This window comes from Lytechinus pictus, chromosome 12 (assembly GCF_037042905.1).
Source record: "Lytechinus pictus isolate F3 Inbred chromosome 12, Lp3.0, whole genome shotgun sequence".
Classification (NCBI taxonomy): Eukaryota; Metazoa; Echinodermata; class Echinoidea; order Temnopleuroida; family Toxopneustidae; genus Lytechinus; species Lytechinus pictus.
In genome coordinates, this window is record NC_087256.1 from 19,320,941 (window position 1) to 19,344,300 (window position 23,360).

A 23,360-nucleotide genomic window follows, 5' to 3' on the forward strand; every position below is an offset into this window, starting at 1 on the left:
ATGCAAGAGACTAGATTGGGATGATCGCAGTGTGCGTGCAGGTTGATAGTGGTGTATAAGAGACTTGTTGTAATCGGGTGCGGATCCATTGATGATATGATGAACCAAAAGTAGAATTTTGAAAACTATGCGATCCTTTAATTATGGGCAACCAATGGAGGTCTTTAAGAACAGGAGTGATGTGGTCGTGTTTATTTGACAGAGAAACAATGCGAGCTGCTGAATTCTGAAGTTTTTGAAGTCGGGTAATTTTAGAGTTAGGTATATTATAACTTAAGGACGTTGAACAAAAGAGTCAGATGTGAGAATGAACACATCTGAAATAGAAAGAATGACAAGAGAAGCAGGTTGAAACTTAATTAAGGATTAAAAATATCGAGAATGTAAACAAAGCACCCACTGCCCCCACAACGGGCCCACCCGGGCTTACGTCAGTGTGATTGAAACAGAAATTATAGATAAGCAATGATTAAAGACAACCACCCCATGGCCTCAATAAATGAAACGAAAGTATATCTAAAAAAATATATATATTCTTTCTTCACCTCATCAAGGCAGGCCTTCGGGATCTCGAGGTAATTCGTGTATAATAATTAGGGCGAGCTAGAGAGGGCAGCATTAAATATCACGTGAGAGCTGACTGATTCACGACTTTTTCACGTCTAACAATTATTCTGCTCTGAAAATCGACACAAATTTTACATTTTGCCAGAAGTCAAGATGTCGTATGGAATGCAGAGAGGTCAGATGGAAGCAGCCAAAGAGCATACGGCAGCTGTAACAAGAGATTATATCACACAACCCAGATTAAGTAAGTAAATTTCATATGCGAAATTACAAGTTTTTACTATTTTTAGCTGCAGCTGATTATCAGATTACCATCGAATTGCTCCTAAGGTACACGGGGAAGTGTAGGCGGGGCAGCTGCAGCGGTGATGTGTGTCTTATTACTATGTTAGTCAGTGTGTTGTGTAATGTACTAATGAGTGTGAGTTGTGTCTGGACTGGACTGGAGCTCCTGATGAAAAATTGATAATATCAAATCGACTGTTTTTCATTTCAGCCTCACTTTAAAAAAATGAATTAGGAGAAATGACTTGAAACATTTTACTTTTCATATTGTGACTGTGAGGAGATAAGCTGGATTTATTGAATGGTGAGGTAGTACATGTATGATGTAGTAGGTATGTGCCGCTGGCGAGACAAAAAACAGGGGCGTGTGAGTGCTTATGCTCCCTATGGAATGTGCATGCAGCTGGCCCGGCGGCACGGACGCCGGGTGAGCTAGCGCAGAGGCGATGGTCGGACAGCGCTCTGCGGCCGCTTTTCACAAAAATTGCGGCTCATTGTAGCAGATCAATGCGGCCGGAACGGCGTAACGAAAAATATGCGAAGCTTTGGAGCGGATTTCTTCCTTCTTTTTTTCTCGATAAGAAGAAAATGCTATGCTTTGGAGCGGCTTTCTTTGTTCTTTTTCTCAATAAGACAAAAATGCTATCCTTGGAACGGAAATTTGATTGTAAAAATGGGGGTCCCCTCAGCGGCACATATTACCCACTATGCATTATATACTGAGTGCCCCCCCCCCCCCCCCGGTGAGGAGTGACCAATCAAACTTTAAAAAAAAATAATCTGGTACTCTTGAATTATTTATTTACTAATAGACTAGATCTAGAAGCTGTTTTTTCCCAGTTATTGGACGCAGTTGCCAAATAGTGGATGCATCAAGCTGTGTGCTGCGATTGATTTTTGCAATTAAAAACTACATTGAAATTGTGCTCTGAATACAAAAAGTATTTTATTTGATTGTAGATTTACTTACTGACAGGACATCTTTCATCTCTAATGAACTTTGGACATGTTTGCTAAAAGCTCTACATGTAGGTACATTTGCTCAGACAAAAAGTGCACACAGGCAGTACAGCATGTATTACCAGTTCATTCGGTGTCCGTTATTTGAAATGGTGTCAAATTTGTTGATGTGGGGAAAACTTTGTAGTGGCCATTAAAATTTTTCTTGGTAGATTTAACATTTGTCATCTCTTTTTGCCATATTTCTCCCACAAATCTCCTCTCTATGAGTCCAATATTAATATGGTCTTAAATTAATGAATTTTGAAAAATCACAAATGTGGATTTTACCCCTGGAATTTAGTTCTGGAATATTTTTTGGAAGGGGCAATCTGGCTCTATTGTGTATGCACGCTACAGTGCAATAGAATGTAAGTTGGTGCATCACATGCATGGAAGGACCCCAATAGCTCCATGATTTAGATGTGGGGTGAGAGTTGAACAAAATCATTTTTGTCCAATATTTGGATGCTTTTCTCTAGCTAAAGATTTATATAAAAAATATCTGGCAACTTGCAGGTCACTTACAGTCTGCAGCCCCTCACCTTTTTTAAAAACTGTGAAACTGTGTACGAAATATTGTAAACGACCATCTGATTGTGATTTTTTTTGCATGGTTAGCCCCCCACTTTTGGCTCAGCCCCCTCTCACTTTCACTTTCAAAACATTTCCGCATCCCCTGTTAAATGTAGACAACATAACACTACAAATGTTCGGCAAGCCCAGAGAATCTTAATTGAATATGTAACTTAATTGAATATATACCCGGTACTTTATCACCTGACTTCACAATTCAATATCTAAAACATGGCAGAACTTGAACAATTCAAAATTAAATGTTCATTTCCTGGTGGTGTTTACTCACTTTTGTGCACCACAGTCCACTGTATTTGTCAATCATAAACTTGGATTCAATTTTATTTATTTTTTAATTCATTGCGACCTTGAGAGATGGATTATTGACAGAATTAAAAATGGCACCATAGAGTGAAAAATAAACACTGTACATTAATACATATCTGTATTAGTACGAAAAGGGAAAATTATGATCATTATTAGTAAATAAAGAAAGAACAAGACTCAAGACTAATTCAAATAAATCAGTAAATTCTTGTCATTTTGACTCTTGATGAGATGCCCAAGAAGACAGATTTTAAAACTTTTGATATTCCAACTTAAGAACTGGACATTCTAAGCACTTTAGTAACCATGAACAATGAGCTTATGCCGTGGCGTGGCGTCTGTCGTCTGTCCATCCACAATTTCAAAATGACACTTCGCCATTTCAAGTCCGATTTCAATTCTGTTTGCTTTATATGATAGCACTAGGTGAGGGATTCAAAACTTCTACACAGAATTTTGAAACTCATTAAATATGCCAATTTATGCACATTTTTCAAAATTCACAAAAAATGCTTCTTTATTTGTTGACCGATTTTGAATTTTTGGCTTCCATCTGGTAGAGCTACATGAGGTTCACCAAACTTCTACACAGTATTTTTAAATTTGGAGTAGAAAATTATTTATGCGAAATTCATAAATCACAGAAAATGCCTCTTCTTTATTTGTTGACTGAATTTCAAAATGCTTCTTCTTCGTCATTTCAAGTCTGATTTCAATTCTGTTTGCTTTATATGATAGCATTAGGTGGGGGATTCAAAACTTCTACACAGAATTTTGAAACTCATTAAATATTTTTAAAAATTCACATAAAATGCTTCTTCCTTTTTAATTGTTGATCGATTTTGATTCTTTTCTTCCATCTGGTAGAACTTCATGAGGTTCACCAAACTTCTACACAGAATTTTGAAATTTTCAGTAGAAAATCATTTATGCTAATTTATTCGAAATTTATTCATAAATCACAGAAAATGCCTCTTCTTCTTTATTTGTTGACGGATTTTGATTTTTTTTTCTTCCATCTAGTAGAGCTGCATGAGGTTCATCAAACTTGTACACAAAATTTTGAAATTTTGTCTAGAAAATTATTTATGCTAATTTATGCAAAATTTATTCATATATCACAAAATATGTTTTTTCTTCTTCATTTGTTGATCAATTTCAATTTTGTTTGCTTTATATGATAGTTTGAGGCGGTGATACAAAATTTCAACACAGAATTTTGAAACTCATTAAATATGTTAATTTATTCATATATTTTCAAAACTCAAAATACTTATTTATTTGTTGATTGATTTTGATTATTTTTGTTCCATCTGAGAGCTACATGAGGTTTACCAAGGTTCTACACAGAGTTTAGAAATTTTGACCAGAAAATTATTTATCCTTAATTTATCTGAAATTTATTCATAGATCACAAAAAATGCTTCTATCAAATGCTTCTATCAATTTCTTCATCAATTTCAATTCTATATCCTCAATCTATGTCACCAATATAATTCACTATGTGAAGATGATTGATTGAATGTTATGATGTTCATGAAACTCTGCTTGTTGAATATGCAGGTAGGCTTGTGAACACCTGTAGTTCAGTCTGACTAAAAGTCATGCTTCCGTGGCAAACCACACATGGTAGTTAATGCATAATCTCATTCTTGACCATAATGCAAAATTTTCCCGGAGGGGGGGGGGGGGGGGACGCGTAATATTTTTTGAAGAAACTCGAAAGCAAGGTAGTGAAGTGACTAACTTGTCATTTGGGAGCATTTGTGTTTTCTCAAGTGAGATTAAAGGATTTTGTGCACATCTTTGGGGAATTTTTTTGAAAATTTTCAGTAAATAAATAAGTTTTCACAATTTTGGTGGGGGGGGGGGGGACAACTGCCCCTGCCTCCCTTCCTGCGTATGCCCATGATCTCATTGATTAATAGTTAATTTAATACACAGCAGCACTTATATCCTCGAAGTATGGTCCAGCTAATGTGATGATGTGCTATATGCAACTCGCAATGTAAAGCGTGGTTTTTAGTCACACTTAGTAAACCTTATGAAGGGAATAATTTTCCTGGTATATTGCAGTTTGCTCCACGTTTTTGAAACACTGTTTAAACTTAAGTCTTTTGTATAGCATATTTTTACATAGGACTGTACATTATTTAGTTGAGAGCTTTTCTTTCATGACCAAAAATGCTATTCAAATTTGTAAAGCAAAATTATTCCCCGTTATGTGAACCCCCCCCCCTGATCATCAAAGGAAGTGAGATAGGAGATAGTCAAATCAGGAGCATGAAGTAACATCCTACATGCTTCCTGTCTCAACTCTAGAATTGACTCCCAATCTGGCATCATCCATGTTTATTTGTTGTTTGTTTCAAATTTCATATAATTATCTTCATTGATATTACCCATCTATGCTTTTGTGCTACTACAGTACTTGCAAGTAAAGTAACTCTCCCCTTGTGTAATTTTTTTTTTCATTTGATGAGAGCAAATTTTTATTTTAGTCTTAAGTATTTTAAGGTAGAATACATGTATATCTAATGATCTTCTTAATATATTATAAATCATTACTATTTGCAACCTGCTCTCTTTCCTCCCTAATTACTTTGACATTTTATTACTCACTACGATTATCATTATTGTAATTTGTGTTTGGTATTAATAATTACACATTTAATTAAATGTGAAGAATCCTAATAATTTCTTAATCTTTGATTGATTAATTGATTAAAATCATTCTTTTGAGGCATAATGAAAAATTAATGCCATACAAGACCAACATAATTATTCACCTGATATATATCTCTGCATGCAAGCAGATTTGTTCACTATCCAACTTTCTTTTGATTGAATGTTTGATATAACTTGCAATAAGTATACATGTAATTTCCCAATTTTCTCTGACTTTTTCCACATTAGCATACAGAACAGTATGTGGAGTCAATGGACCACTGGTCATTTTGGACAATGTGAAGGTATGTACATCATCAGAGCTGGTATTTAATTGAAAGTATGGTTTGAGTAAAATATTTTACGTAGCATTTTACTTGGTAAACAAAATGCTTAAACTTGTATTTAGATCACATCTAAGTATTTTACTTTATTATTGAGCCACATTGAAGCAAAATACTTACTAATAACCATTGTGACGTCATAAAATTCAAGCTAAATAACACGCAATGTATGTATCCATCTGTGTTCAGAATGTGACCGCGTGTATCATGGTTGTAAACTGCACGCAAGCCAGACTTAGGTCTGGCTTAAGGTAGGTGGCTGACTTAGATTAAAGCAAAATACTTAGCCAAAAAATGCAATTGAATACCAAAGATGGTTTAGTATTTCACTGTTCAAGCAAAATACTGAGTAAAATACTTGAAATTTTGGACTGAGTATCAAATTGATTAATAGCCCAGGGTATTGTCCTTTAAAGAATGGAATAAAATCAATTTCAAATCTATTGAAAGACTATGATGGCATAGGGGGTGTTGGAGGAAAATATTTACAATCAATTGCAAATTTCAGATGTAAATTTATAAGTGATAGCTCAATTTTAACTGAAGCAAAGGAATTGATACTTGTTGATGCAAAAAGCATACCATCAATTAACTATGATTTTGCAATGAAATACATGACCTTCAATTGATGTTTGAGATCTAGAATTGACTTGCGATCAATTGCAAATTTCTTGTGACACACGATAGACTGTATCCAGAACTGGTACAGTACATTACGCTATCAGGCATGTCATGGTCTAGTGGTTAAGACTCATCTTTTAATCTGAGGGACGTGGGTTAGATTCCCAGCCATGGCATATTTTCCTTCAGCAAGAAATTTACCCACATTGTGCTGCACTCAACCCAGGTGAGGTAAATAGGCACCGGAAGGAAGTAATTCCTCAAAAAGCTGTGAACACCGGAATAGGTAGACCAGCTTAGCTGGGGTAATATAGGAGTGCCTCGAGCACCTAACAAGTTGGATATATGTGGGCTATACGAATCCTATATTTGTTTATTTATATTATCAGATGCACCATGTTTTATGTGCACCCCAGATTTCAGGCCCTCTTTAAAGAAAAACAAAAATCAGCAAAAAGATATTACATAGTGAAGGATTTAAGTTAGCAGTAATGGGACTGACAGTTTTAATTCCTATCCAAAGGACAAGGTGATACAGGATTAATGTTTCATGAATGGCTGTAGTACACCAGCTTGGTTGTGAATCCAATGCTATCGACAATTGAGCTACCCTTCCACCACCTTGATAATTTGACTATGTTTATTAAATAATTGAAAAAAAATGTCCATTCTCTTGCTACAGTTCCCAAAGTATGCTGAGATTGTCACATTGACCCTTAATGATGGGTCAAAGAGGAGTGGTCAGGTGCTGGAAGTCAGTGGGTCAACTGCTGTAGTACAGGTAAGAGGTCAAGGGTCAATCCTAACATAGTCTTGGAAAATATTTTGCAGACTACAATGAAGCTCCAGTTTTATTCTTCTCAATTCTTAATTAAGAACTGATCTTATTGTTTTGTTAAAATATGTGTGTCTGTGAGACAAAATACACAGTTGCAAAGGAGTGTTTTCTCTGTTTATTCCCATTTACAAAATGAATTTGAAGAACATTGAAATGAAAAACTTCATATAATATTCAATTGGTGCTAGTTAATTATTTTGTTGCCTGATCATAAATTTTATTGGAAATGTAGGTATGAAATACATGTATATTGTCAAAATAACATAAATCAGATTATCCTGCTGTATGCTATGCAGTTGAAGCATGTACTGGACATTTTGAAAATACATTGGTGCATGATTTTTTTCTATTAACAATATGGATTTTTAAATGAATGAACTTTGTTTCAGAATTGAGTGCCCCCTATAAGTGAATGATGTTGAAAGAAAATACTGAGATAAATATGAAAGGTAAAAATGTTCCAAAATGGCCTAGCTAGGTATGAATTGAGATATTAGATGATATTGGAAAGTATTTGTGAAACACCTTCCAAATTAACATAATACTCTATTTGTTTTTGTTTAATTGTCATACCAGGTTTTTGAGGGTACATCGGGTATCGATGCTAAGAACACAACATGTGAATTCACAGGAGATATTCTAAGGATGCCTGTCTCAGAAGACATGTTAGGTAAGACTTCTTATCTTCTCATTTGATCCGCATTTAAGCCCATCTAAAGCTTTGCTTAATGTCAGTAATGTGAATTTATTTTAAGGCTCATCTAACTAGTAGTCATTGAATATGTTTATCGGCCGCTGGAATTCAAATTTGATTTTTTTTTGCCTTTAGATTTTAAATTTGGCATCCTGTGCCCTCTCTTGGTAGTGTTTTTATTTTAACTTAAAATAGCCCTTTGAGCCCTTGTTCAACAGATTTAGTAATTGGATGGTAGAAAGCTACTAAAGATTATATCCTGCAATTTTCAGTCTGTTTTATGCTTGAGAAGGGGTTTTAGATAAACAAACAAAAATATGCAGATGTTTTATTTTGATCGGGCACGTTATCAAAATAAATTTTTGTGTAAAATCTTTACCTTCATCAAATTTAACACATAGGCCTGAATTCACAAAGGTGGTTTTGAAAACCCACGGTTGAATCCATGGTTTATGTAGATATCCTGTATAAATTATGCTTAATTAAGTGCGTATCGGGTGCGTGTATAAAAGGTGTCCAATGGTGATGCGTGCTTTGTCACAGTGCGCCAAATTGACGCCTGTTACCATGGTTAGATACGCTATTTTATTCATGAGTCCACTGTTTGAAGAGTGGATTCATGAATGAAAACAGTGGACTCATGAATAAAATAGCGTGGATAACCACCGCAACAGGCGTCAATTTGGCGCACTGTGACAAAAGCGCGCATCACCATTGGACATGTTTTAATATAAGCGGTAAAATAAGCGTAATCTATACAGGAAATCTGCATAATCCATGGACTCAACCGTGGGTTTTCAAAACCATCTTTGTGAATTCGGGCCATATACTTTACACCATAATCATTTTAGGGCACATGCTTTAATATAATCTAGGAATGGTTACATGATTTATTTTTTTTTGGGGGGGAGGGATTTACCAAAACTAAATATAGGCTTTAATCGCTAATTACTATAATGCATCATTATTTTATTAATTTGATGAAATAAAAATTATTAAAGATAATCCATATTTTTTTTAAAATTTATACAGGAAGAGTATTCAATGGATCTGGTAAAGCCATTGACAAAGGGCCATCTGTACTAGCAGAAGACTTTTTGGATATCCAAGGTAAGGAAGTTGCTTTTCATTTGTAATTGATAAACATTGCCCACTCCCTGGGGAGAATTCTGGCCAAGTGCAACTATTTTGATACCAGGAGCCTGTTGCACAAAGACTAAAGCAACCTATTACAAGCATTATTGCATGCTGAATGATTTTCAGATATTGACTCTTTTGCTTTGTGTCAACTGCACTGCACATAGAAATTTTTGGATTGGACTACACTGTAATTTTCACACCAAATATTTCAGGATTTGGGGTCATATTTTTAATGGAAGCATCTGTAGAACAATTTTTTTTGTATTGAACATTTTTATTACTATATTTTCTCTAAATAATCAGAATAGATCTTGAAATCTTAAAATTATCACTTAGTCCCCAGTTTTCTTTAAGATAACATATGCATTGACGTCATTGCACCGCCATCATAGAGGCTGTAGCCATTGTCTTGCATGTGTTGGTGATCTGCAGCTGGCACATCTCTGACAACTCTGTTTATGTGTATTCCTGTATCCTCTGAGGGAGGGCGCTATGAGATTATAATGTCATATCATGCATAAGGTCTATAGATACCAAAAAGAGAACAAAAATATGGAATTCAGGAAGAACATGGAATCCACAAACTTCCACCATAAGCACAAACTTTCATCCCCAAAACTTCTAAATTCTCAAAAAATACAGCAAAAATCATGATAATCAAAGCAAAATTTAAAAAGATCAAAATTGTGCTATATTGAAAAATCAGACCATCTTACCTGTCTACAGTGCTGGGCATGTATTTGCCAAGCTGTGTCAGCATAGAAATTTACATTTTTATAAGATTTTCACCATTTACAGTTGCTTTATCATATCCTTTTCTACATGTCTTCAAAGAACACGGAATGTGATGTGTAGATTACCAAAGAACACAGAATTAGCAATCTAGAAAATGATAAATGGGGTCTCGAATTTATCCTTTCCCTCAAGAAGAAGGTCTTTAAACATATTTATTGTTTGTGTGCATTGCAGGTCAACCCATCAATCCACAATCTCGTATCTACCCCGAAGAGATGATCCAAACGGGTATCTCAGCTATTGATGTGATGAACAGCATTGCTAGAGGACAGAAGATCCCCATCTTTTCTGCTGCTGGTCTCCCTCATAACGAAGTGAGTAATGCCCTTTGGTTCCCTCTGGTAATGCATTTGTCTCCATAACCATGTCCCTCAGAGAGGACCTTGAGCCTTTGATCCTCTGGTTGCATCATACTTTCTTAGCAATCAGGTTAATAAAAAATCAATGCCACCACCAATGAATGAATATTATTATAATATAGGGTGTTTTCAGCTGTGCATTTAAGATATTTGCGTGATTTGCGATGCGCTGAAATCTGATTGATCCCCCACAGGCTATTGTACAAATTTTTTTGCTGTTTAGTATGTATTGCATGGTCTCTGTAAATGTGCAAATGCATGAAATAGAAATTGCTCGCAGTAAGCGATGCGATGCAATGCGCAATTTAAGCCATAAAGAGCTGCAGAACATTAAGTCGCTTTTCTATGATCAAATTTATTGCATGAAGTGGGCTCCTATTATTCCTGAGTGTAATAAGTGACGTTATGTGCTCAATCACTTAACTGGGGCTTTATTTCATGGAATTTTAATTATGCTCGACTCATTAAAGATAATTATCTGGTATCCCATTATGAACCGTCCAATACCATATAATTATCACCTGACTGAGGCATTCTGGAGTAAACACTTAAACATGTGTTGTCCAATTCATTACTCAACACAAATTTGTTTTTCTTTTACTTTCTCAATCATTAAGTTTATATATGGGGTATAGAAATGGTTGTAGAAAGAAGATTCTTGTGCCAATGATTTGTGATTTTGAAGAAAGCTGTTGCCCCAAAGAATAAGGTTTTGAGAAAATTGAGGGGTTATATGGGCTGCAATAATGGCAAACTCACCCATCACCCTGTGTAATTGCCTACGCTGCTTTTCAGGCTAACTTTGGGCGGTCAAACTTATGGATGAGGTTGGACATACTGATATAAATGAATGACTTTCGCAGTCATACCAATGAAATTGACTCCAGACTGATTGATGGTATGGCATTGAAAATTAAATAATAGCTTTGGTCGTTCAGGGTACCGTAACACAAGGGTTAGCGATTAATAGCTAATTTCAAAGAACAATTCTGATTGGTTCATGGTCGGTGTACTTAGCAAAATGCGCATGCAACAAGGATCTTGATTGGTAATTTCATTTAGCGTTTAATCGCTAACCTTTGTGTTACGGTGCCCGTGTGACTACAGCCTAAGATATTAGGCCAAATGGGAGTAGGATAGAGTTGGATTCAACCAAAACAACAAGTAGACTTTGTGTTTATCATTCCAAAATTTAATTTCCTTTATTTCAATGCATTAACCCTATTATCTCTTGCCATGTAGATTGCTGCCCAGATCTGTCGTCAAGCCGGTCTGGTCAAACTGCCGGACAAGGGTGTCTTGGACGGACATGAAGATAACTTTGCCATCATCTTTGCTGCTATGGGTGTAAGTTCTCCCATGCCCATTCTAAACCCCTTGCCTACTGGATCCAGGTGGTCTCTGCCACTCTCTGGACAAAAGGAGTCAACTGAATTCAGTGGTCAACTGGTTCATTCGTAGCCTCGTGAATCTGTTACTTACAAATCTAAAACTTACTTTTATATTGTTAATAAGGCACACTATTGCTTTTCATTTTTAAATCAATAACAAATTAACATTTTCGTGCAATAACAATGATATGAATAAATACATTTTAAAGTGTGACAAGCGAAAAGAATTGTATTATATAAAATACAAGTTCATAGGTTGAAGCCTGTCTCAAACTTTGTTGGATGTTCAGTAATGTGAATTATATTGGAGCATCATCTCACATTCCAGTCTTACAAAAGTGTAGTATGCTTAATTTTTTTGTCTGATGGTACTTTGTGCTAATTTGAATTTCTTATTTGAAGATATTTAGCACACTCTTGGATTTTTTTTTCCTTTTAGAAAGGCCATTTGAATATTTGTCTAATATATAAATATATATATATCTATATACATATATAGTTGTGCTAAAAAGTTAGTGAATTCCTTCACAAAATGCACCCTTTCATGCCAAGTTTTGAGTGTAGACAACATCACTACATTGTTTGGTGAAAACAGAGAACTAAACTTTATTCAATGTAATATTTCATCACCTGACTTCAATATTGAATATCTAAAACATGGTAAAATTTCATGCAATGTACATCCACGAAAACACACTCTTTTAATTCCTATATTCTTATTACTCTTTAATATCATATGTATTTTTTTATTTTTTTGGTTTGATATTTATGTTAGGTGAATATGGAAGCTGCTAGGTTCTTCAAGCAAGATTTTGAAGAGAATGGTTCTATGGACAATGTGTGTCTTTTCTTAAACCTGGCCAATGATCCTACGTAAGTATCCTATAATGATATAATAATATAATGATGATAAGCATAATAGTGATGATGGTAATTGTTACCATGATCATGATGATCATGATGATGATGATGGTAATGATAATAGTAATTACTACCCAGTCTTTAGCATGGCTACTGCAGTAAGGGAATAGAGCATTCAAGGAATTTCTTTCTACTAAGCACCCATAAAGTTCACCTGGGTGGAGAGTTGCAGATGTATAAAACTGCCACTAGTCACCTCTAGCCCTAAAATGGAATTACCCTTTGTTCGATTGCTTATTGCAGTTGTACCTTTTTATAGAGATCAAAAATACAATGAATAAGGACTGCTGGAGCATGTCAATATGTTGACTGAATTTGTTTTGTTTTTTTAATCAGGATTGAGCGTATCATCACCCCTCGTCTAGCCCTGACTGCTGCAGAATTCCTGGCTTACCAGTGTGAGAAGCACGTTCTTGTTATCCTCACCGATATGAGCTCTTATGCAGAAGCTTTGAGAGAGGTAAGCCTGACATATCTATTTGGTTGTCAGTCTAGGGGGGTGTTGCAAGAAAATACTTGCGATCAATTGCAAATTTACAACTGATAGATCAACGTTAGCTGTAGCAAATCTTGTTTCAAGAAGCAAATTAGCAATCAATCACTAATTTGCAATTAACTACAAGACATATGATTGATTTAGGGACCAAAAATAGACTTGCAATTGATCGCAAGTTTCTTGCAACACCCCATAGGAGGGCCCTACATGTAAAGCATAAATATATACAATCAGTTGTACAATTAAGCATAACAGTTAATCTATTGTAATTCCCCATAGAAAATATTACTAATGTTATCAAGTGTATTATTTTGTTTTACATACCCCAGCTTTGGAATTTTGATCTTATCAAAGCATCAATGATCTTTATTGATTTAACTCTAGGTGTCTGCTGCTCGTGAAGAGGTCCCGGGTCGCCGTGGTTTCCCTGGTTACATGTACACCGACTTGGCAACTATCTATGAGAGGGCAGGTCGGGTCGAAGGTCGCAATGGATCCATCACTCAGATTCCCATTCTTACTATGCCTAACGACGGTATGTTATAAGCTAGTGAAATCCTTGCATCTGATTGGCTCAGAGGAAATTTGACACTGAAAATCAGAGACATGAAGCTTCCCCAGGTTTCCTTATAAAGTATATTTGTGATACATCTGGGGAGGTGTTTCACAAAGATTTAAGTGTGACTCGGAGTCGCACTTAAATTCCAACGCGTACATGATATGAAACTCGCAAACTAATTGATTGATACGCAGAAGTGCGCATCCTCTTGGTATGATCTGACAATTGCGGTCATGCCTAGGCATTTTATTGCTACACTAGGTCATACTTCAATCTTTGTGAAACACCCCCCCCCCCTCCAGATGTATCACAAAAATGTAAATCCAAATTCATATATTTTCATTTTTTGAACACATGGAACACAACTGATGTCACCATAATAGCAAGTTTGATACCTGGGGAGCATTTCATGAACTGAAATGTCAGGGATATTCATTATTTGTTATAAGCTATTGAAATCCTTTCATCTGATTGGCTCAGAGCAAATTTTTCGATGAAAATCACTGGCAAGATGCTTCGTGAAACACTCCCCTGTTTGTCATTAACTGGATGTATCACAGAAATGTAAATCATACTTCATATATATTTAGGCTAAGCCAATTACATGTAGGCTCAAATCACATTAAAATGAAAGAAATCAGTATACAAATGATGCATGGGTTAGAGTGGGTCTTCTTCTTCTTCTTCTTCAAGCTACACTGCCTCCTTCAATCCTGAAGATTCTTGCAGTATTGTAGTACCGGGGACCGGCAGGTGCAATACACCGGGTGAACACCCTACTCTTTGACGAATAGTGTATTGGTTTTAACGTGAATAGGTTGTGACTCTCCTATACACGGGACCAACATTTGCGTCCTTTCCGATGGACGGAGTGTTTTCCAACTGCATTCACACCCGCACTGAACACAGCGGTGAGGCACGTTAACACACAACGCTAGCATCAGTTTTTTTTTTGTTAGACGTCTTCCGGCATGCTGCGGGACTCGAACCCACGCACGTTGAGATCTACGATCTTATCCGGAACAGGCGCTCTAACCGACTGAGCTACACTGCCTCCCAGTAGGGAGGGTCCAGTAGGGTCCCAGTAGGGTCAGTAGGAACTGTGTGCACAAGGTAACTTTAGACCATAATGCCAAAGTTACCGCGTGCACACAGTTCCACTGACCCACGAAAGAAACCCATGCATCATCTGTTTTGTAGAATGGAAAAAATTTATTGAATAAACCACAAAAATTAATGATTTACCGGATGCATGATAAATTCATGCGTCCGGTAAATTCAATTTACCGGACGCATTAAAAATTTACCGGACGCATGATTTTTTTTACCGGACGCATGATTTATTTACCGCATGCATGAAAATTCCAAGATGAAATGCAGACCCTTTGATAACCCTGGACAACATAAATATGTATGCCTAACTTGATAATATGTCATACCCAAAATGCCAGATACAGTTTTGCATTGACTAGATCTATGAGGCAGCCTCAGACCTCCAATAGCTGTGTGTGTATGCCCGCGCCGGGGGGGGGGGGGGGGGGGCAGCGTCTACGGCTGCCTGGGCCTGCAGTGGAGATTTGGCTGTGCACAGCCAGCCCAGGGCAGTAGATCTAACATTAGTTCGTATGTCTGGACTTCTCAACTAACGAGTATGCGGGCAGTTTTAATCCCTATGACTATTACGGTACCGTATTTGTACTTACAGATCATTTTGCATCCTTTATTTGATTCATTCTGCCTGGATCGAAAATTCAAAGTTTTGACGTAAACAAGCGTAACAGTACATGCGCGATGACATCACAATGACCTTTTCGGGCGATAGCTTGTTTACAGTGGATATCGTTTTGATTATCGGGATATCGTTCATGCAGCCCAGTAAAAATTCTTGCATAGCTCTCAACCAATCAGATTGCAGGGATTTTCTCATCCATTCTATAATACCCTTTTCTGTATCATATCAGTACCTTTTTCTGTATCATATTGTCTTTATCCAAAATTGTTTTGTTTAAAGCATGAAAATAATCATTTGTTGAAGCAATGTTGACAAAGTATTTTCAGTGAGTTTACAGAGTCAACGGGGTTTAAATCACAGTATTGAGTTGTATCAAGGTGAAAACTTACTTTCCAGGTTCAGGTGTTTGTCTTAATTTATTTTTTTCTGCCTTTGAAAATCAGATATACCAAGGATAATTCTCATTTAAATCTAAGCTCCATGTTACTTATTTTGCTGTTTTAAAACATCCCGGAATATACCGATAATGAATTCTCATTTAATTTTTTTGTTTATTCCTGTCATATTTCGTTTGCCAGACATTACTCATCCCATTCCTGATCTGACAGGTTACATCACAGAGGGACAGATCTACGTTGACAGGCAGTTAGACAGTAGACAGGTAACAGATACTGTATTTGGTTGTTCCGCTGAACTAAGTTGGCTTCTCTCACCAATACAGGGACTGAAGTATTTAATAGCAGTAACGTTAGATCTAACATTCTGCGGAAACCCAATTTTTGGATCGTTTTTTGTACATTTAAGATTTTTTCAAAAGAAATTATATCTAACTTGACAAGAATATATATAAAAGAAAGAAATTGCGTACCTTAGACCGCAGTTACCACTAATGAGGGACAGATCTGTGTTGATATCCAGATAGAATGTACACAGATTGTTGAAGCGAAGTGAGATCGTGTTTTCCAGTTGATATTCGCATTTCGTTGAGGATTCGAGAGTAATTTCTGTTGGTATTCTGTGCGTTTTGAGAAAAAATATGTTTTCCGTTTGAAAAGCCACTTTCCATTTCAAAAGGACGATTCCGTGAATTCCGTCCGTTTTCCACGATCGCAGAAAATCGCTTCCCTAGGTGTGTTTATTATACTTAATTTCAAATTTATTGAAATTATAAGCCACCTTGTTAAGCTTATATCACTTATCAACATTCAAATTAGCAACAATTCTTTGATGCAACATTTGAAACATTGATATTTTCTAAACATAATACATGGGAAAGAATTTATTAAAATATGAGAATATTTCCAATGCTTGAAAATGCTGAAATTATAAATTAGGTCTGATACATAAGTATATTGTTCTCATTCCACATCCAGATTTATCCACCCATTAATGTGCTGCCCTCGCTGTCCCGTCTTATGAAATCTGCTATTGGAGAGAATATGACGAGGAAAGATCACGCTGATGTATCGAACCAGCTGGTATGTTACAGCATGTATGTTACAGCATGTTTGTAAATTTTGATTGTAATATTTGCTTGAGTGACCACATGTATAGGAGTGTAAACTGCCCATAAAGACATTGGCCCATATTCTATGGAAAGCCAGTTTTGACATAAATCTCTGACCGTAGAGATTGAATGTATCATCTCATTTGACTCTCAATTCATCCCTAAATGTCTGAGAAGGATAAATAAGATAGATGTCTCCGCCATTAAATAATTAGGAAAGAGCACAGTAAACATGAGAAACATACAATGTTAACAAATATTGACATGTTTGGCTTCCCATAATTTTAGCACAGAGTTAGACCATGGTCTTAGTTAAACCAGATTTCAGAATACAGGCCATTGAATCTTGTACTAAAGAACCTGTCCATAAGGACAACCTGCTCATGAAGACTGCTTTTCTTGTCTCCCATGGTCGGTCTTTATATACAAGCTTCATGATATGAAGATAACTTTTTGACACTTTGTAAAGCGATTTTTATAGAATCTTACGAACCAGTGTGTGAAATAACATTAAGGATTGAGGCTATATTTAAGACAGGCATGTTAAGAAGATTTGAGTATACATTGGGAAGACTGAGCAAGTGGAGAACCCTCGTTGACTTGTTTGATCAAAACTGTTGTTAATACTGGCAAGCATTACCAGATGGTATAATTGGTGGTTGGGTTGAAATTAACGAAAAGGGAATTTTTCTTTCCCATTTTCCACTTGCAAGCATTCCTGGATAGTATAAATAGTGATTGGGTGGAAATTAAAGAAAATGACATTTTCTATTCCCATTTTCCCTGTCATTTACAGAACACTGGTATTGAATGATATATGTTAAAAACTTTTAAATATTCCTTTCCCATTCTTGCCGTCAGTACGCCAACTATGCCATTGGTAAAGACGTCCAGGCCATGAAGGCTGTGGTAGGAGAGGAAGCTCTGACATCCGACGATCTCCTCTACCTCGAGTTCCTGCACAAATTTGAGAAGAACTTCATCACCCAGGGTAAGCGACGTATATAATTTTATTTCAACCATAAAAATAGTGGGAATGCAAATAGACAACAAAATGGTAGTGCAACCATTCAAACTCAAGGCTTGTGATAATTGCAATAATTATTCGGTTGTTGTAGGCCTACTCTTAAAATGTTTTTTGTTTAGTTGTAATAATGAAAATAAAATTGGTATGAACTAAACCATTCCCAACCCTTAAAAAAACAGATTTTTCAGGCCTTCATATTGATTCTTTGTGGCATCCTTGATGGTTTCCCATGGACAATACTCCCCCCATAGAAACAATATTCCCTAAATCGTGCCTCGAAAGTGAATAAATTATTTTCTGTAATGCCTACCTTTTTTTATTTTGTTCTTGATAAACAATTACTCTATAAACAACAAATAGCACCAAGTTAATCAACCTGTAACTGCAACCTGTGCATATTTCTTATTCTGTTTCACCTTTGCAGGTAATTATGAGAACCGTACCGTATTCGAATCTCTGGACATCGGTTGGAAACTCCTACGTATCTTCCCAAAGGAGATGTTGAAGAGAATCCCGCAGAACATCTTAGCAGAGTATTATCCTCGCGACTCGAGACGTTAACCCTTCTCTCACCGTTAATCGGATCTCTATTTTGTCCCTTTCTTGTTTTCAGCCTGCTGTATATCTTATTCTTTCTCTTTCTTTTTTTTGCTGGGCAATAACTAACTGTTGGTATTAGTGGGTTTTGTATTGCGTTAGTTTTGTATCCTTTATGACCCTAGACCCTATCTAATATTGTACGCTGTGTTTCGGTGTCTGTTCAAAAGGTGGGCATGTTCTTTGAATTCTTCTGCAATCTTCTCCCAACCTCAATAGATATTTGTATGTCAATTAATGATCTCAATATCCCACTGTGAATGCTTGCATACTTTAACCCATCAAAGATTGGGCTATTATGCTATAATGCACATTTTCCATAGACCCGAGACTGCCCGTCTGTATCCGATGTTTAAAAAAAAATCTCGGCAAGGAAAGATTTTCAGAAGAAATAGGATCAAACTGAAATGTAAAAAAAAAGCCCTTTTTGAAATGCATATGGATTTAAAAACTATTTCTTTTTCTTATAACACTATGTTGTCACATTTGAATTCATGAATCGATTGGGCAAAGTGTTGTAGTATTTCCATAGAAGTCGCATGATGTGGGAGGATGAAGATAAACAATGTTCTTGTAGATTCAGTGTTAACCAGTTGACTGGTAAATGGCCTAATTATCCATAGAATTTGTACATTAACCACACATTTCTAATTGACATTGGGTTAATTTCCTTTTGATCCAGCATTTCCTTTGATATAAAATTAAAACCAACTCATTCTCAAATCATGTTTTCTGCATTTGTGATATTGATTATACATTGGACATAGTTCAATGAAAATTGTGACATTGATACGTGATCCTCTGAAAATGTGATGTCACTTTTCACAGGATACAATTGTTTGTGATTACGGTATTTATTTTGTGCAAATTTGTGCTATTGTTAGGATATGTATCCTACATGTGTTCATTTTCGGCATGATATGCGTCTTAGACTTGAAGTATTTATGTTACGTGTTGAAGTATTGTTATGCTAGTATATGGTCAGGTAGAATCAACAGAAAAAGACCTAAAACCTCATAATTATTGCCACAAGACTAATTAATTACTGTATAGTATAAAAATTTTGTAAGAATATGATGTTTCAATTTAGTATAAAAGAGAAAACTCCTTCTGAAGGAAGTAGACCATGTTATGTTTATGCATTTATGTGAAATTATATCTAAGTTGAAAACTTAGTGTCACATGAAAAGACTCAGATTTAAATAATGCCTTTCATAATATTTGACAGTTTTCACCTTAAGCCGAATGGAAGTGTCAATAGAACATATAAACAAACATTTCAATTGTATGCATATGAAAGTATTATTTCAATTTAGTCTCAACTGTTAAAAATATTTGAGAGGTAAATATTTTTGAAAATATTCAATGTCTTTGTTTCTTAGTGTCTGTTATCATATTCCATTGGAAAAAAAAAAACATTCCATCAAAATTAAATGAATTAATGCTCATGAATAAGATAGGTAGAAAGAGACAATAGCTCAAATAACTAATTTTCATTTTTTAAAGGTGGAAGTCATGCGCAATAAACTTCTTTTAATTAAGATGATGTAGGCTTGATTCTGATAGTAACCATTCTAAAGCATTTTCTTGGGTAATAAGTGCTAGGGAATGTGGAAAAATGGTGCTTTGAGCAAAGTGATTATTTTTTGCTAATCACTCTTTACTCTCCATCTTATGTTACTATTGCACTGTGCAATGTTTCAATATTGGCTATTATTTTTTACCAATGACTCTTTACCCTCTACTATTGCACCTGTGCAAAGTTTCTAAAATGGTTAGTGTGTACTTATCACTCTGTACCTTCCATGGCATATTGCTCTATATTTCAAGAACTTTGATATTTTTAATTGGTTGAAGAGGAATGCATATGTAACATTCTGTCTATGGCTCTTGATTTTTCCCTGATGAGTTTTTAATTGCCAAATGGCAATACAAAATCTGTTTTATGCAATTTATGTCCAAATAGCTCTTTGCCTCAGTGCTTTCAGATGTAACTTGCAGAGGAGAATTCTTGAATTGAATACAGTAATGATGAAACGACTTGATTTCCACAGATAAAAGCCAAGAATTTGGAATGAGTAGTGAAAATTGCGACCAATTAGTTGCAGTGAAGGTGTTACGGCATGAAAATATGCCGTTTATCTATGCCTCTGAAATAGATGTATATAAAGATGTTTTCAAGACACGGAATTGACATGAAAGAGCATTTAATGTTGGAAAATAAACAGAGCTGTATCCTCCTTAATACTATGACACACTGGATTCAATCAATCTGCCTGACCGAATTTTGAAAATGTTTATGCTGGAAAACTGTTGTCAGCTATTATGAAATAAATTGTGACGTCTAGTGAAAAATATTTCAGTAATATGGTAGAAAAAGCCCCCCTTTAATATTCTAGTTTTACATATGATATGATCTTTGAATTACGCATCTTGTTACATTGGCATGCGTATGGATACATGTGAAAGAGACTATTGAAACTGTGTACATATAGATGTTCAAATGATATGGTTCATAGATATTATATAAAATTTAATTATGTATTGATGTTCTAAATTGTCAAACCTAATGAGACTACCTAATATTTGAGTCAGATGTGGACTTGTTGTTTGGGATTTTTACCAAATTAAACACTTCATTGATTGTAAGTGAGAGATCATCACAGTTCCATCATCATATTTGAGGTCTACACCCACATAGCTTACAATGTTTGGTCTCATCTCACATGATGTTCCTCTACTAATAGTTTACACCATGTGGGCTTAAGACTAATGAGAATTAGACTTTTATTAGACCAAGTGTAGTGTAAAACAATAATTAGACCAAATTGAGAGTAGGCCGTGTGGGTGTAGCCCATATGGTATTAGGAGTTTCATTGGATCTATATCATATTCAATGTTGAATGTCAGTACTGCAATAAATATATGATATATACAATGTATATTTACCCGAATAATTATACACCTGTAGAGATTTAATGGTGTTACAGCATTTATGAAATTATATTGGTATGATTGCATTATTGATAGGGATGGTGTTGATAATTGAAGATGACAGTGGTGATGATGATGGTAGTTGCAGTGGTAGGGATAATGATGGAGGTGATGTGAATGTTATGATTACGTTAGCCATGATGGAGTCAATAAAATTATGATGGCTAAATTAACGATGACAAAATTAAACCAATTCAGCTGTTACATGTTCATATATACAATACTATACATTACATGTATGTATAACTGCAACTTAATTTGGCTATAATTTTGGAATCAATGACTAATCTTTATTTTTTCCCATTGACAAGCAGAAACAAAAATAACATTGTAAAAGGCCATTTGGTATAAAATGAATAAGGCTAACAATTACATAGATAGGAAAACAGAATTATCAACAAATAAAAAGCGATGTAGTCGAGCTAAACAAACAAGTGGAAGACTTCTGGCAGTCTCATCTGCATAACATGATTCAATATAGCAGCAGTGCTGACTTTGAAAATGACAAAGATTAATAGATTGTCACGGTAATAATTAAAGGTCAAGTCCACCCCAGGAAAATGCTGACTTGAATAAAATAGAGAAAAATCAAACTAGTATAGTGCTGAAAATTTCATCAAAATCGGATGTAAAATAAGAAAGTTATGACATTTTAAAATTTCGGTTATTTTTCACAATACAGTGATATGCACAACTAGGTGGGTCAGTCGATGATGTCCATCACTCACTATTTCTTTTGTTTTTTATTGTTTTGATTATACAATATTTCATTTTTTTTAGATTTGACAATAAGGAGCAACTTGACTGAAACATATAGTATTAAACAATGCTAATGCCACATGTTCAGGGAGGAATTAATCGTTGTATCACTTGCCAATGAGGAGAAAAGTAGAATATTTCATATTTGACATAATAAAATACAAAAGAAATAGTGAGTGGATGACGTCATAGTCTCCTCATTTGCATACCAGCCACGATGTGCATATGACTGTTTTGTGAAATTAAGCGAAACTTTAAAATGTCATAACTTTCTTATTTTACATCCGATTTTGATGAAATTTTCAGTGTTATGCTTGTTGGATTTTTCTCTTTTTATTCAAATCAACTTCTTGTTGGGGTGGACTTGTCCTTTAAAACTTGCTTATCAAATAACACCTATTTTATCAGAAGACTCTATCGCTCTACAGTAATACAGCATAATTACCCTGGTATTAGCAGAGCTACCGTTCGTGCACTGCATTTCAAGGAATAAATTCCTGTTAGGTATTCATTTACCTCACCTGGGTTGAGCGCAGCACAATGTGGATTCGAGCCCACAACCCTCTATTTCAAAGTCCGGAGACTAATCAACTGGGTCACAATGCTCCAAGTAAAATCATTAATTTGATAATAAAATACCAAATTCGTTGACATCAAATAACCTTAACCTTCGTTATTCTGACCTCGATTTTCATTCATCTATTTGCCAATCATAACGATTATGTGTAAATTTGGTGTGATAGAGACTTAACTTTCAATATATTGAGAATTCAAAATCACAACCTTGGTTAAGATTAAAATTTTAATATCACAACATGGTCATAGTTCATTGACTCTGAATAACCTCGGACCTTTTTCATGTGTCTTGAAACTCATGGAAGATAATCAATGGTACTTGAATACCATTATGACAAAATTTCAGGAATATAGATCCATATATACTATCAAAACTATAGCCTTTGTTAAGATTTCAATGTTTATACCACATGGTCAAAGCTGACTCACTCTATAATGACCTTTAAGCTATATTGTGTGACCTGAAACTCATGCAAGTTTATCAGTGACACTTGACTATCCTTATGTTCAAGTTTCATGAAACAGGTCCATATACTTTCAAAGTTATGGTGACATTACAAAAAGTTAACCTTACAATGTAGGTAAGATT

General features: G+C 35.3%; 1 protein-coding gene across 1 annotated transcript; it reads left to right on the plus strand.

The window, feature by feature from the left end:
* Positions 1 to 608: 608 nt before the first annotated feature.
* Positions 609 to 21,399, plus strand: LOC129273650 (V-type proton ATPase subunit B). Its single transcript, XM_054910720.2, has 14 exons — positions 609 to 811; positions 5,671 to 5,726; positions 7,069 to 7,167; positions 7,801 to 7,894; positions 8,951 to 9,028; positions 10,028 to 10,167; positions 11,455 to 11,559; positions 12,379 to 12,476; positions 12,861 to 12,984; positions 13,405 to 13,555; positions 15,890 to 15,972; positions 16,685 to 16,789; positions 17,680 to 17,809; positions 18,270 to 21,399. The coding sequence occupies exons 1-14, from the start codon at positions 721 to 723 to the stop codon at positions 18,404 to 18,406; spliced, it is 1,491 nt and encodes a 496-aa protein (XP_054766695.1). The 5' UTR covers positions 609 to 720; the 3' UTR covers positions 18,407 to 21,399.
* Positions 21,400 to 23,360: the final 1,961 nt, after the last annotated feature.